This window comes from Candoia aspera, chromosome 9, assembly GCF_035149785.1.
Source record: "Candoia aspera isolate rCanAsp1 chromosome 9, rCanAsp1.hap2, whole genome shotgun sequence".
In the NCBI taxonomy this organism is placed as follows: Eukaryota; Metazoa; Chordata; class Lepidosauria; order Squamata; family Boidae; genus Candoia; species Candoia aspera.
Window position 1 is genome coordinate 24,581,513 of NC_086161.1, and position 15,671 is coordinate 24,597,183.

The window sequence follows — 15,671 nt, forward strand, 5'->3', positions numbered from 1 at the left end:
TGTGCTTCCTGATGACCTTTGGAGGGCCCGAGATGGGGGTGGTGCAACCATTTTGGCCCTCCCGGCCCACCCAGTGGCTTTTGATACCATTGACCGTGGTATCCTTCTGGACTGCTTCAGGGGTTGGGAGTGGGAGGCACCGTTTTGCAGTGGTTCTCCTCTTTCCTCTGCAGCTGGTTCCAGTTGGTGTTGCGGGGGGAGAGGTTGAGCCCCAGGCCCCTACGGTGTGGGGCCTCAGGGCTCGGGTCTCTCCCTTCTCTTCTTTAACCTCTACATGAAACTGCTGGGGGAGGTGCGATATCGTCCATACGCTGATGATGCCCTGCTATACATCTCCACCCCTGGCCAGGCAGGTGCTGCTCAGGTGCCTGGAGGCTGTGAGGGTCTGGATGTGGAGGAACCGACTTCGGCTCAGCCCTGGCAAGACGGGGCAGCTCTGGGTTTTTGGCCCCCCAGGGCCGTCTGGTGACTTGTCTGACTCTGGACAGGGTGGCACTCCCCCGGGCTGAGCTGGTGTGCAGTTTGGGGGTCCTCCTGGACTCACGGCTCCTGCTTGAGGAGCAGGTGGCAGCCGTGGCTTAGCACAGATTTGTCTGGTGTGCCAATTGCACCCTTTCCTGGACCAGGAGGCCTTGCTCACAGTCGCCCATGCCTCAGTCACTTCCCATTTGGGTTACTGCAATGCGCTTTACATGGGGCTGCCCATGAAGACCACTTGGAAGTTACAACTGGTCCAGAATGCAGCGGTGCACACAGTATTGGGTGCTCATAGGTTCACCCATGTTACATCTTTATTGCACGGGCTGCCCTGGCTCCACTTCCTTCCAGCAATTCAAGGTGCTGGTTATCAGCTTTAAGGCCCTACATGGCATGGGACCTGGTTATTTGCAGGACCGTCTCTCCCTAAGACTATCCATCCATCCCACAAGATCAGATAGAGTGGGCATGCGCCAGGTCCCTTCCCTGAAATCCTGCCACCTCGTGGGACCTCGGAACTATGCCTTTTCTGTGGCTGCACCCACCTTGTAGAACACCTTCCCCCCGGCAATTTGGCAGGCCCCCACCATTTTAGCCTTTCGGAAGGGAGCCAAGACCTGGCTTTTGACCGAGGCATTGGAATAGGATTGTATAGATAGAAAGCAGGGAAGGAGGGCGATTGAAGCTTGCTGGGCGACATCCCGAGGGGACGATTAAGGCACAGGGTTTTTGTTCTATTGTTTTTTACCCTTGTTTTATAGTTATTGTTTTTATTGTTGTTGTGAGCCGCCCAGAGTTGCTTAAGATGGGCAGCCATATAAATCTTTTAAACAAATTAAACAAATAAATAAATAAGCAGGGTTACATGCTGTTGTGTAAAACACCACATTTTTAAGAAGTCTTTTAGGACATCCTAATACACATGCAGCTCACAGCTGAAACAGGCTGAATCTTTAAAAGATGCGTGGGACCTCAGGAGGCTCGTGGTCCTGTGGCTGCAAATTATGGGAGCTGAAATCTTGACACACCCGGAGGGCAGCAGGTTGAGGAAAGCGATGGAGACAGGCCGCAAAATGAGATGGGAGAATCTGGCCACGGCCAAGCGGGCAGGCTCTTTCAAAGGGCCCAGAACATGGCATTGCAGAGGGTTATTTTTATATTGGTGACATTTTCAAAGCAATTCGCTGCCACTCAAAAGCTGCCTATAAAGGAGGACATTTGTGAGCATTGTCTTGCAGGGAACAGTCTTAGGCGCCGGAGCATTTTAAGAGCAAGATGGGTGAGGAATAAATTTGATAAATAAACAAATAACAAATAAATAAAATAAAGGGGGTTCCCCACTTGCCACTGAACCTGAAGAAAAGCTGCCCTGCCCTGCCCTGCCCTTCCTTGCAAGGAAGTCTCAACACCGCCCCCCCACCGGCTGCCCCAGCCTCTCTTAATTTTCTTCCCTAGATGGGAACTGAAATGGGTCTCCATTCAGGAAAAGTGCTCTGCACATGCTCAGAGGGACTGCCTTTTAACAATTGAAAAGAAAAAAAAGTTGTTTGGTTCTGAAACTCGATCCTTGGCGGGGGGGGGGCTGTTCCTTTGCTCCCCAAGCAGCCAAATAATGACCCCTGAGACGTGTATTTTTTCCTGGACTGTAAGTAACTGTCCTGATTTTCCACCGAAGGCTGAACGTTTCACCTTTGTCCTGCTCTTCCAGCTCAAGTTTGAAATAAACTGGGCGCCTTCCACCTTAGGGATGAGGCTGGACCACAGCGTCGTCACCATGGTGACCCCGGTCTCCTGCATCCCGGATGCTCTGCCAGAAGACCAGGAGAAGCGCCCAGCCTCCGCCGCCTCCTCCCCCCTCCCTCCCTGCCTCCAGGTGGGGGCCGATATTTTATAGCCGCCCTTGTAGCCAATGGCATTGCAGGCAGCCGGGATGCCAGCAGAGATCAGGCGACTCCCTTCTCCCACATCCGCGGTGCATTGCAGGGCGTCGGGGGCGCTTCGGAGGAACTCCGGTTGACCCCTGCAGGCTCCTGCGCCGGACCAGGCAGGCGGGCGGGCGGCGACCTCTTGTTGGACGCTGGAGACTCTGGAGCCATGACATCCCCGGAGCCTGGGCAGAAGCCGGAGCTGCGACGCCGGGATCTCTCTCGGCCAGCTTTGCCGCTGGGAGAAGTTTTTCCTTCCAAGTTTTGAAAGTTTGAAGGCTGGCTGCCGCCTTTCGTTCTTCCTTCATGAGCCCAGAAGGACAGGCCCGCCGCGGGTGCCACGCCGCCCCCGCCCGCCCCCGCCTTCTCTCCTCCTCTCCTGCGCCCGCGCCCGCCCCGCGACGGCCCCGGGGCCAAACCTGAGGGGGGGCTTTGCCCAGTAGCCTTTCGCGGGGGAGGAGGACTGGAAGATGCGAGCCTGCAGGGGCAAGGTGGCCGGCTGCTGACGACGACAACGGAGCAGCCTCCCTGGCACCTTGGCACTCGCATTCCCAGGGGAGCTGCGCTGGCCCTGGAAAGGGGTGCGAATCACATGCCCCCAGAACTGCCCTGCTCCCATCGCAGGACACCGGCTGGCCATGGCGATCCAGGGGATGGAGCTCTGCGCCGTGGCCGTGGTCATCATCCTTTTCATCGCTGTCCTCAAACAGTTCGGGATCCTGGAACCCATGTCCATGGAAGGTAACACAGGAATGTCCCCCACTGTCTCTGATTCCCCTGCTCCTCCACCACGGTGGCCCCGGCTGTCGCCCCCCCCCCCCGCAACGCTTTCTCTCTCTCTCCAAACTTCTTTGATTCCCCGTCCAAGATCCTGCTCAGGAACGCAAGTCTTTAGGCGCTATCCTCCCATGCCGCGGGGCTCCCCTTTTCCTCTCTGACTTACTCCTCTGACTGAACTGGCAGTAAACCCTAGGCTGGCCTCTCCCTTCATGGGCCCCTGCTGTTCTCTCCTGGGTTCCTAAGGAGTCTTCTGAAGCAGAGAGTCTTCTCCAGTTACCTGAGAGAAACACAAGCAGAAAGGTTTGCAAAGATTCAGCTGCGACTGACAGGAAGCTTTTGCATTTCACAGACCTCTTCCTTGGAACCCAAAATCCAGGCGGGGAGGGACACGGAATGTCTTGAAACGGCAGGTTGGTTGGCCCTGTCTGCTCTCTCAGTACTGGGAGGGCAATGGTGGAACATCTTGCTGCCCAATCACTCCTCCCTCCCTCCCTCCCTCCTTCCCTCCCTCCCATCCATCCATCCATCCATCCATCCATCTTTCCCCCATCTCTCCTTTCCTCCAGAAGCTCAGCATGGCACATACAGCATCCTCCTCCTCCCCTTCCCCACAGCTAAGCTTGGGCTGAGAGATTTGACTGGCCCAGAGGCATCCATGGGTGACCACCACCACCACACTCTAGACGGGCACTTCGCCGTGTGCAACCGAAGGATAGCTGCTAGGAAGGAGGCAGTGGCAGCCTGGTTTCAAGGCCCTGATAGTTCAGCAAACTTGGATGAAGTCAAGCAGGTGGGGACCCGGATGGCTCTGAAGAGAATGCATGGTTCACATCAGCTCTGAACTCGGTGAAAGAGGATATGAACCAAATACGTTAGGACTACCACATATGGGCTGTAAAAATCTGGGTCACTCCTAGAGGGCAGCAACCCCTAACTCTTTGCAGCCCTCTAATGATCACCTGGATTTTTGCATCCCAAGTATTTTAGGACAAAAGTAGGTTCCATTTCTCAGGAGGGCAAACAGGCAGTTGTACCCTGCCACCTTCTCTCGTTCCAAAGGATTCTGTCTACCATCTGCTACCCAACTTAAAAGTGAAGACTCTAATGACCTCATGGGCACTCCCATGTTGTTTTCTTGGCAACAGCACTGAAGACGGTTGCTTATTGCCATCTTCTTGGCTATTTCTGACCAGGAAAGCCCACTTGCCACCACTGTAATTTTCAAAGAATGCTTAGGAGGCCCTTATGAGACCCAGCAGCATTTTTGGAAAAAGTGACACTGAAGGTTGTCATTCTGTTTCACAGCAGCCAGTTTTCCATTTAAGATATCCTCATTATTCCGATCATATAAGGAAATAAAGTCAGGCGGAGTCAGGAGTTGGGAATGTGGCAGGGGAAATTTCCACAGACAACACATTGTCTTTCCTGGATGTGGACTCCAGGGTGGAAATTTGTTCACCGTATCCTCAATGGACCAACCCCCCTCCCCCCAACAATGCAGAAAGAAATTAAATTGGCACAGGATGCAGAGAATCAAAGGGAGGTGGGAAGGGGCTAAAACATATTTTACCCCTGATCTCTTAAAAGTTTTAGAAACTTTGGTAACTAAAGAAGGCAGTAGCTTTAGAGAAAATCAGTAGTTTGAAAAGAGGTTTCCCTTTCTAGAGTATGTTGTGAATCCATATTCTTTGCAGTTGAATAAGAAGAGCCAGAAAGACTTTTTCTGATCTTATTTAGCAGAGTTGCAAACAAGTTTATTGTATGGTGAGCATCAATCCTTTAAAACCTCAATATCAATCACTTTCAGCTTTTAAATACCTCCAGTTCTATTCCTGGCAGGGCATCCCTTCATTTAAATGCAATTGTTAAGGCCAAGAGTTCAGTTGTTTATCTGTCAAGCCATGATGTCATAAAAAGTTTCAGAACTTGGCAAAGTTTGCACATTGTGGAATTGAATGCAGGAATATGCAGTATCTCAGCTCATGTGAAAATAAAGCAGAACGTGATGAAACTTGAGGGTGTGGTGGTACCTGTCTGAAAAGCTCTGTTTTCTTGATAACCCCAAACCGGGACAAATGTAGGTTCACTCCCTGCATTTCCAAATTCAGAATTCTGCAGAGTGGATGGCAAATCCTGCAGTAGTTGGCTGTTGATCAAGCAGCTTTATCAGAGATAGGCGATTCAAGGTGGAATCTGTTTTCTTGTGAAATAATAGTAAAGAAAGTGACTCTGAGCTTGTGCAAAATGCATTTTGATTTAATTGGTTTTCCTGCACATTGCAGAGGGTTGCATGGATGATTTTTGTGGTCCTGTCCAACTCATCATTCCATGCATTAAATTCTGGGGGTGCTACATGCATTTATATGGAGGAAAGGGGATGAAAGATACATTTCTCTTTCTCTGTTGCTGTTGCTAACATGAAAAAATAAAGGATATTCACAATACCAGATCTAAGGGTCAGCCAAATTCAGGAGTCTTGCCCATATGTTTTGCTCTAAGTTATCTTTCCCCCAGCCTTGTGTTTCCAGATGTCCTGGACTTATATGCTCAGGCCTAGTCAAAAGGATAATTGAAGTTGCAGCCCAAAGAATCTGGAGGGCTGCTGTAGATACTTTGCAATATGATCAATGCCTTTTTGTTTCTCTGCATTTACATTACTCATCCTTCAATGTAAGATTTAACTCCTAAGATAGAGGAAACCTATGCTGAATTTACAAGGGGAAATCCTGAGAAATATACATTACTGTCAATAGAGGGACAACAGACATGGATAGAATTGTGAATTTATTTTTTTAAAAAATAAAGCTAGCTAGAAAAACAGGGATATTCAAGTAGAATCGTCATTAGAAGAAGAAAGTATTGTATACAGCTCTCCATTCATTAGAAATCTTATGCAGATGGGATAGGAAGAAAGAGGAGATATTTGGGCACATTGTTGACATATATATTCTTAATTTCCCATTTTTTTCATTATTATTATTATTATTATTATTATTATTCCCTTTTTGTAGGGAAGCTTGTAGAGATGGTGGTAGGACAGTGAATACAAAAGTCTCTGGATTACCTGCATCTCTTCCAGCAGATGCAGGATGGAGACCATCTTGGTCTCTCTTCGGGATGGCCTGTGGTGGGACCTGGGTGGTGACGGTGCACCCCTCCTGGTCCTGTTGGATCAACCATGAAACCTTTGGGAACCCCCCGGAAGGGTTCAGGGTTGGGCCCACTCTTCTGCAGAGGTTCCGGTCTTTCCTTAGGGATAGGCCAAGTCAAGAAACAGGGACAGCAAGGATTCCAGGAATGTCCTTCGTTGTAGTAAGTTAGTGTTATGGACTCTTGAAAGCCGGTCTGAGTTTCTTATACTGAACACAATCAAGATGGTTATTCTGAGTTTCTTTCTCATGTTTGCTTCTGTCTCTGGACTCTGAAATTGCTGATGCAAGTCCTTCCTTAATGTCTCTTTTCTGCCTTCCCCAAGATCAGCTCAAAACCCCTTTGCAGGCTGTCTCAAGCTAGCGCTAATGGGGGAGAAAAGGTCAAACCCTTCAGTGTAGGGGGGGGCAGGGCCTCCCTCCCTCATTCTCTAACATGTATATGAAGCTGCTGGGGGAGTCTGAGGTGAAGTATTATTCATTCAGTCTGCACCCGACCCCAATCAAGCCAGACAGTCAACAACAATATAGCTAAAATATCCATTTTAGATCAATTAAAACTGTTCATAAAAATATGTAATGTAGAAGAGTGGCATTATCAGTCTGCTTATGATATCTACCCCCAGGTAGAGTGCCTGGAAGCTGTGGGAGACTGGAACTCATATTGAATCCTGTCAAGACATAATCAAATGCTTGTGTAAGGTCCTTCTGGTGCCATGGAAGATTCTCTTGGCCTCTTCATTTGAGGGAGCGTGTGCCTGGACCCAGGTTCTCCTGCTCTAGAGCAGCAAGTGGAGGCCATGGTCAAGAGAGCTCTTGACCAGTTTTAGTTGGTCTGCCAATGGTGACCTTCCTTGGACCAGGATGCATTGAAGACAGTGGCTCAGGTCCTTATCCTCTCTGGATAAGATTACTACACTGTTCTTTACATGGATCTGCCCTTAAGGATAACTGGGACGCTATGCTATGCAGGACGCAGGTTCTCGAATGCTGACCGGTGAGAGCTGGATTAGCAGAAGAACGCCTAGGTTGCAGGGCCTGCTCTGATTCCCAGCAGGCTTCTGGACCCAATTTAAGGTGCTAGTAATTACCTCTTAAGCCATCTCAGGTCCTTGCTATCTTTGGGGCCTTCCCCTCCAAGTGGAATTAGCCGATCCACAGGTAACCAAGAAAGAATATTTAGGGGGTGGTAGAGGACCAGAGAACAGCCTTCTTGGTTGCAGCCCCCTCCCACAGAGAACAGCCTCCCTCCTGCTTTCATTGTTCTTCTGCTTCAAGGCTGGCTGGGGAATTCCGGGCATTGAAGTCCACCCATCTTGAAGTTGCCAAGGTGGAGAAACATGCTCTATGCAGTAGGTGGCAGATAAATGCATGTCTCCATAACTACTGATGAACAAGAACCAGTCAGAAAAAAACTATTGCAGGGAACTCAAAATCTTGTGTGATCCTTGGCGATTTCTCCTTGTAGTTTTCCTGAGCACGATATTAGTGCAACTCATTCTGAACAAGTCAGGTGGAGGGCCTATGTCCACAGGACTAAGAAATCCCTCACCACTTAGCAAAACAAAATGTTTTCTTCCATCGATTCTCAGACTAGATTCCCTCCCTCTCTCTTCATGTGTTTTGCTGTTATAAGCAGGAGGATGGAAGCACTTTGTGGTTGGACTCATATTCCCAGGGCCCAGTGGCTGCAGGCCAGCCCTCCCCCACCTTGGGGAACTTTCCCGAATAATTGCAACGTCTGGAATTCCCAGCCAGCTGACATCTGGGAGCTCTGACTACCAGGAGAGCGCCAGGTAGACCCCACAGGAGCAATAGGTGATGCAGCAGACGTTGACAATCCCAGTTGCCTAACCAGGACGATTGCAAGAAACAGGCCTGTTTAAAACCGCCCTGTGAGACAGGCGTTGAGGTCATTATCATTATCCTCCTCCTAATATTTTACAGATGGGGAGGGGCAGCCAAATGCTATATTGCCTAAGATGCCTTAAAGAGTTTCCAGCAGAAGTAGCAGTGGAACAAGGTCCCAATTCCCGGTCTTGTCCCATTGCCTGCAGGTGCTGAGAAAGGATGCGTCTCCCTCTCCTAAATGCAGTTTCTCTATCCCATCCATGGGAGCTCATAAGCATTTTGGCCCTTCCAGGGAACTCCGGATAACACCGTTGCACTGTGAGCTGCACTGGCTCACAGTAGGCTTCCGTGTGCAATTCAAGGTGTTGGCTACTCCATATAAAGCCCTGCATGATGGAGAGTGCGGTTATGTGTGGGGCCACCTGTCTCCCAGTGTTTCTGCTTGGCTCACCAGACCCAGCAGGGTGGGCGTGCTCCAGGTCCCTTCCGTGACGCAGTGTCGTTTGGCGAGACCCAGGAGACAAGCCTCCTCTGTGGTCAGGCCGGCCTTCTGGAATGGCATTCGCCCTGAGGGTTAGTTGGGTTGGTCCCCTCCTGGTTTGCCTTCTGGGGAGCCTTAATGACCCAGCTGTCTTCTCGGGCACTTGGCCAAGAGGTTAGGTGAGCTTCATTGAGCAATCCATCGACTGGAGGTGGGAGTTAGCTGTGTCAGCTGGGTTACACTTTGTTCTCTCGTGGTTATGAACTTAATTCTGTTGCTGTATAGTTTTAATGTGCCGTGAGCTGCCCAGAGTTGTGGGATGGGCTGACGTATAAATGGTTTAAAAATAAAATGACATCACCCTCAACCGTCCGGCACAATGCAGTGGCAGGGCATCAGTGACTGTTAAGGGAGCTTAGCAGTTGATGAGCGGAGGGAAACTTGCTTGCGGGAGCCTTAAATCAAGAACCTGAAATGCGTCCAAGGAGGCCTCAAGGACGGCCTCTCGCCCTTTCCCTCTCCGTCTGCACCCTGCAAAAGCCCTGCCAGGCCCAGCAGGAAGGAGGGAGGGAGGGAGGATAGAAAGGATGGGAAGGAGGGAGCAAAGGGAGGGAGGGAAGGAAGGAAGGGGAGATTGAAAGAGGCAGAGAGGGAAGGAGGGAGGGAGGGGAAGGGAGGGAGGGAGGGGAAGGAGGGAGGGAGGGAGGAAAGAAAGAATGGAGAGGCAGGGAGGGAGGGAAGGAAGGAGAGATAAAAAGAGAGGGAGGGAGGGAGGAAGGAAAGAAAGAAAGAAAGAAAGAAAGAAAGAAAGAAAGAAAGAAAGAAAGAAGGGAGAAAGAAGCAGGAAGGGAAGGAAGGATAGATAGATAGATAGATAGATAGATAGATAGATAGATAGATAGATAGATAGATAGATAGAAAGAGGGAAGGAGGGAGGGAGGGAAGGAGAGATAGAGGGAGGAAGAAAGGAGAAAAGCAAAGAGGAGGGAATCCCCCAAATGCTTGTACAGTATCCCCAGATGTCCTCATGTGGAAACGGGGGGAGCACCAGGGACCACCGGAGGCCCCCCAACCGGCCTGCCTGGGGCTGAGCTGGCCTTTCTGGACCACAGCGCAGGGAGGGTCCGGGACAGCTCCAGGTGCTGCTCACCCTGTTTTTGAAAGGAGCTCACCGTTGCTGCATCATGCCTTGCTCTGCCCTTGCCGAAGCGGACAATCTCGCCCTGCCTTTCAGGGCTTGTTTGGGAAAAGTAATAATAATAAAAAATCTAATCATCATAAATCTGCCAAAGAGATGGTCTTAAAGTGAGGAAAAGCACAGCCGTGAATTTGGGAGACCGAATGAGATCGGGCAGGAGGCCCTTCGCTTTGATGGCAGAAAGGGTGTTCTGCTGAGTCAGGATGGGAAGTCCTCCTCGGCCGGCATCCGGCTTGCACGTCTGTCGATGGGGTAAGGTGGGCTGATTGGAGGGGGCTCTTCTCCCAGCCTCACGTACCTCAGACTACAGGACGCTGGCCCAGGCAAATGAATCCTGGAGGTAGACCCTTTGAGTCAGCGTGGCAGCAATTGAGATCTTTATTTGCTGAATTTATCTGCTTTCATATCCTGTGACTCTTTAAAGAAATCTAAAGAAATACCTTGTGTCATGGCAGTTGTCCTTCATCTGGGGCTTTCCAGATGGCTTGGGACTACTGGGCCCAGAATTCCCAGCCAGCCCATTTGAACACCCCCTTGCATCTTGAGGACAGAAGGCTGTTCCCTTTGTCTTCGGCCCATACAAAACCTGCCTTCAAGTGATCATGGAAAAATAGGATCCTAGGGTTGGACGGGACCTTGGAGAACTTCTAGTCCAAGCCCTGCCCAGAGCAGGAATCCTCAGACCATCCTGGACAAATGGCTGTCCAACCTTTCTTGAAACCTCCAGTGATGGAGCACCCACCACTCCGGCAGGCAAGCTGTTCCATGGCTTGGTAGTCAGGAAATTCCTCCTTATTTAGAGTTTGGATCTCTGCTTGCAAAGCTTCCATTCATTGGTTCTTGTTGTACCCTTGGAAACTGTGGAGAACAACTCCACCCCTGTTCCCTGTGACGGCCCTTTGAGTATCAGAAGCCTGCTGTCATGTCTCCCCTCAGCCTTCTTTTCTTTAGGCTAAGAAAATACCCAGTTCTTTTGAGCATTCTCAATAGGATTTAGCCTCCAAGCCCCTCACCATCTTCGTTGCTCTTCTCTGCACTCTTTCCAGGTCTTCTGCATCCTTCTTGTATTCTGGTGCCCAAAACCGGACACAGTATTCCAGGTGAGGCCTGACCATCTGTCAGCCCTGAGGCAGACCAGATTGGGAAACCAAAGTCACGCATGCTAATCCTGCTGCTATTATGAGGTTACAATAACAGAATCTTGCAAGTCTGAATGCGTCTCCCAGCTCCCTGCCTTTATCTTCGTGTGAACCAGGGAGGGTCAAGTCAGACGCTTCCTGAAATTACATTTCTGCCCTGGAGTCAGATTTATTTTATCTGACTGTTGTCTTGGTTGCAGCTCTTCCTCCTGTTCCTCAAGGTTACTCTTACAGGCCGTTACAATATCTTCTCTTGGCCTACCTGTCCAAGGTACACACGCTTATAAATATTTTGATAAGATAAATTTACCACTGATGTAAATTCCATGATTTATGTCATTTGCACGGTGAGGTCATGGCACACATGATATAACTCACATTCCAACCTTGTTGTTTTGTCCAAACAGCACCAATTAACTACCCCATCCTATTTCTACTTCTAGGAAACCCATAAGCAGGATCCAAACTTGGTTTATAGTGGGAGAATTCCTGTGGAGATCAGCTGATATATATCTGAATAGTTGCAGTATTTTTCTTAAGTTTGGGGGGAATGACAACTCCTGTCTGAGATATTTCTGATCTTTTAATTTGTGCTTGTGTGTATTGTAAAGCTGTGGTTTATACATTCTAAGAATAGAAAATATTATTATTCTTTTAGAAATGTTGAGTTTGTTAAAAATAGTCTCATTCTGCATTTCATTGCAACGTTAGAGATTAATGTGCAGCTTAAATTAATTTGTAGAATACAGTTTATAAGATTTGCATACTTCCATTCTGTCCTCCTGATGAATGATTATTAGATCCAAAAGATTTAGGACATCATTAATTACCTGTTATTATTCTTAGCCCATTTATTCTCCTTGTTTACTGGAAAATATCCGCCACTATTGACATTGTTTTTAGTTACAAGCAAGATCTGAAATTAGCTAAGAGAGGCAGCTGGGTCATCTCCTGCTGTCTTGTTAATTACCTTGCCTTGAAATAATTCCAGATTTTTCCAACTCTGCTGGAAATTAGGAACAAAGTCTAGAGGATGAGAGATAGTAAGCATTTCAAGAACTGAACAAGATAGTTTCTTACATTCAGCAACTGAAACTGAGGCCAAAAGAGACAGAAATGCATTGGACCAGCTCATTCTATCCCATAATAGCTATCAATCATCTTCCACATGTCTAGGCTTCCTTTTTAAGACTTTTTTGGGGGGTGGGGCTGGGAACTTCTGTGGCAGGGAGTTCCAAAAATTAGGTAGCTATAAGTTCAACGGATGGTTCTACTTGGAAAGATGTCTCATTTCTGGATTTTCGAGGCCCAGCCCCTTTGCAGAAGATCATCTTCACCCATTAGGAGCCCACCAGTGGTGTCCATAGAGAGGGGTCAAAATTTGCAAAGTGGGCACCGCATTGCGATCCAAGCCCCACCCTTTTGTACGTGCATCGATGGTGCACACGCAAAAGGAGTGGGCTTGAATCACAATTGTGCACCTGCCATTTTGAAGACACACCCTATAGATACCCCTGTTTCTGCAGGTTTCCTACAAGATTTGATTGATTTGATTTTTAACTCAGCAAGAGTAATAATAAAGAAGACTAACAACATAGTACAAATGGAAAATAAGATGAAAACAGCAGAAATACATACAGAGAAATAAAGCAAAGTAACATAAAACTAAGAAGATGGCATACAGCAGTGATTCTTAATTTCAGCGACTTTAAGATATGTGGACTTCAACTCCCAGAATTCCTCATTCAGCATGCTGGTTGGGGAATTCTGGGAGTTGAAGTCCATACATCTTAAAGCTGCTGAGGTTGAGAAACACTGAGAGAGACAGTGAGAGAGACAGTTCCTCAGGTAATCAAGCCAAAAGCTGCTGGTGCTTTCAGAGGAGGTCCTCGGGCCATGGTCAAAAAAGTCAAGATGGTGGCCAGAACAGTGCAGTCGATGCGCCACCAGTTTTTTCCCCCTTTATTTTGGCTGGGATTTGGCAGGAAAGGGCTGTTGTTCTGGAGTGAGTTTGGAGGGCTTTTGAAAACACATCAGCATCCTTGAAGATCTGCTCTATAAGTGTAAAGAAGTCCACAAGCGGGGCTCGACTCTGCTGACTTTGTGATCACTGGGGTGGGAAAACACAAGAAGACCCCTAAGAGGCATTCATCGGACTTTTCTATGAAGTGGTGTTTTGCCACTGTCTTCTTCCAGATATTCTTTTCAACTTTCTGGTTCAACTTTTAACCCTTGGCTTCCTATTGAAGTATGCGTCAAATTGAGCCCTGTTTAGCTTCATGGGGATCAATCTGGGTTACCTGCTCTAGGTGCTATCCCCACCGTCGTGGACCCCAAACTACCCAGCGCCTCCTTAGTCTGATCTGGCACGTTGGGTAAGCCCAACCATCATGTTTTCTTATACTTTAGGAATCCATAGGATATCGACCCCGCACCATTTACTCATTCTAATATGTAAAGTTCTGCTTAAATGTACGTGAGAGCCAGTTCTCACCAGGTTGAGGCCTGAAGCTGGACAAGTCCGTTCCGGGGCATCTGCAGAGGGTCAGAAAATTCCAGGGTGGCTCTTGAATGCCTACTTCCGTCCTGCTTTCAAGGGAAGCATGGCAGCCGAGCTCCTTGCTCCTGTTCCAGCCACACTGTGTGTGTGTTGCACAGGGCTACCAGAACTGGGCTGCAAATGTTCAAATGACTGCTAGATGGCAATAGAGAGTTTACATTTTCTGAATCTCTTTGCTGCCTTTTGAAGGCTGTACGAGTAGTCCTCACTTACTGACCACAATTGGGACTGGAATTTTGGTTGCTAAGGAAAGCGGTCATTAAGCAAATCTGACCTGATTTTATGACCTTTTTGCAGCGGTCATTAAGTGAATCACCATGGGCGCTAAGAGAAACATGTGGTTGTTAAGTGAATCATGTGGTTCCCCATTGATTTTGCTTGCCAGAAGTTGGCCAGGAAGGTCAAAAATGGCGATCACGTGACCACGGGATGCTGTGATGGTCATAAATGCAAACCAGTTGCCAAGTGCCCAAATTGTGATCATGTGACCATGGGGATGCTGCAACGGTTTGTAAGTGTGAGGAACAGTCATAAGTCAGTTTTTTCAGCACTGTTGTAAACCCAAACCACCATCCTAAGTCCAAACCGTCACTAAATGAATGGACGACCTCTATATATTTTGGCAACTCAAGCAGTGGTGTATTTTTTCCCCAGATTTGTGTGGAAGTCTGAAAAACGACAGCTACTTTTGGGAATGGTAGAGAAGAGCTGTGCTTGTGCACAGTTTGAAGCTCTCTGTCGTTTCTGGAAAGGCGCACAGCCCTACCCACCAGGCCCAGCCTTGCTTAGCTTTCTGCAAGATCAGCAAAGGCCGTCTAGGTGCTGCCTCTTGAGCAGAGAGGAAAGCAGGAAGAAGCCCTTGAAGAGCGGGCTTTTGACAAGTGGCCTGTATGATTTGGAGCTGTTCCGTGAACTGGCGCTCTGAAGAATGACTGTGACCTCCGTCGCTGCACTGCGCTTCCAGAAGCCCTGACTTGTCAGTACAAACAGTAATGTTTTACGCCTCCCACTGTCTCCAGCCAGCAGGTGTGGAAGACAGATGCTGGACTGCAGCTGGAAGGCTGGAGATTGCAGAAGTCTGATTTATGTCCTTTGGGTCCTACGCAGGCAACATTTGAGGCGTCCTTGTGGGAAAGGACCAAATAAATAAATAAATAAATAAGGAAACATCTAAAAAGTCCTTATGGGAAAAGTCCAAGTAAATAAGTAAATAAACAGACATGTAAAAAGTCCTTATGGGAAAAGTCGAAAGAAAGAAAGAGCGAGAGAGAGAAAGAGACAGACAGACCTTATGAGAAAAGTCTAAACAAACATCTAAAAAGTCCTTATGGGAAAAGTCCAAGTAAATAAATAAGTAAATAAATAAACACCTTTTGCCTGGGTGTTCAAATGACCAGGAACTTCATTCAAGCACTTAAAAACTAGCAGTGATCAGAAACAATAGAAATTATGTAGCTGTGCCTTATAATTTTAGCCAGGCTGTACTCTTACCCTTATCAGGAATTATGGAATTGTGGAAAGTGAAATGGGATTTGGAGGCGCAGATGTGCTTAAGCTGCAAATGGTGCAAGGAGGGGTTGTGCAACTCAGTCACTGCAAGTTTCTATTGACGGGAAGGCTGAAGCAGTGACTTCCCTAAATACCTAATGAAGGGAAAACAGTTTTGCTGCATGGCTTTCCTCTGGCAATTCCCTTCCAGAAAACCCATCACTCAGGAATGATGGGGAATATCATCCCCATCATTGGCTGGGAAACCTTGGTAGAATTCTGTAGTGATGCAATAATGAAAGAAATGCCCTCTGCACATGCTCGGAGAGCCTTCATCTACTGTTCCTAGGTTAATCTAGCATCACTAAAATGGATTTAGGGACTCTGCTGGTTGTGTTTCCAGGACAGGTTGCATCACCAGCTAGTCAACTGCGTTTTAATATAGCTCATTGTGCAATCCAAACTCAGCCGCTGTGGTTGTGTTAATGGTTCAGTGTGTTGAATGGACCGACAACATTGGGCTGACTGAGTCCATTACAGTGCTCCTGGACTATGCTCGTAATGCAAAAGAATGAAGTCTTGATTTTATGTTCTGATGATTGAATGGTTTGATTTTAGAGATA

The 15,671-nt window shown here is 48.1% G+C and overlaps 1 protein-coding gene across 2 annotated transcripts in view; it reads left to right on the top strand.

Annotated features, from left to right (window-relative positions):
• The window catches only part of KCNIP3 (potassium voltage-gated channel interacting protein 3), a 101,728-nt gene that overhangs the window by 67,669 nt on the left and 18,388 nt on the right, over nucleotides 1-15,671 (top strand). The window contains exon 1 of one of the 2 annotated variants that reach the window (XM_063311174.1): nucleotides 2,375-3,143. The exons of the other annotated variant lie outside the window; for it this stretch is intronic. Within the exon in view, the coding sequence (XP_063167244.1) occupies nucleotides 3,041-3,143 (103 nt within the window). The 5' untranslated portion in view covers nucleotides 2,375-3,040. Of the gene's footprint in view, nucleotides 1-2,374; nucleotides 3,144-15,671 lie in introns of those variants that run through there. 2 annotated transcript variants of the gene reach the window in all.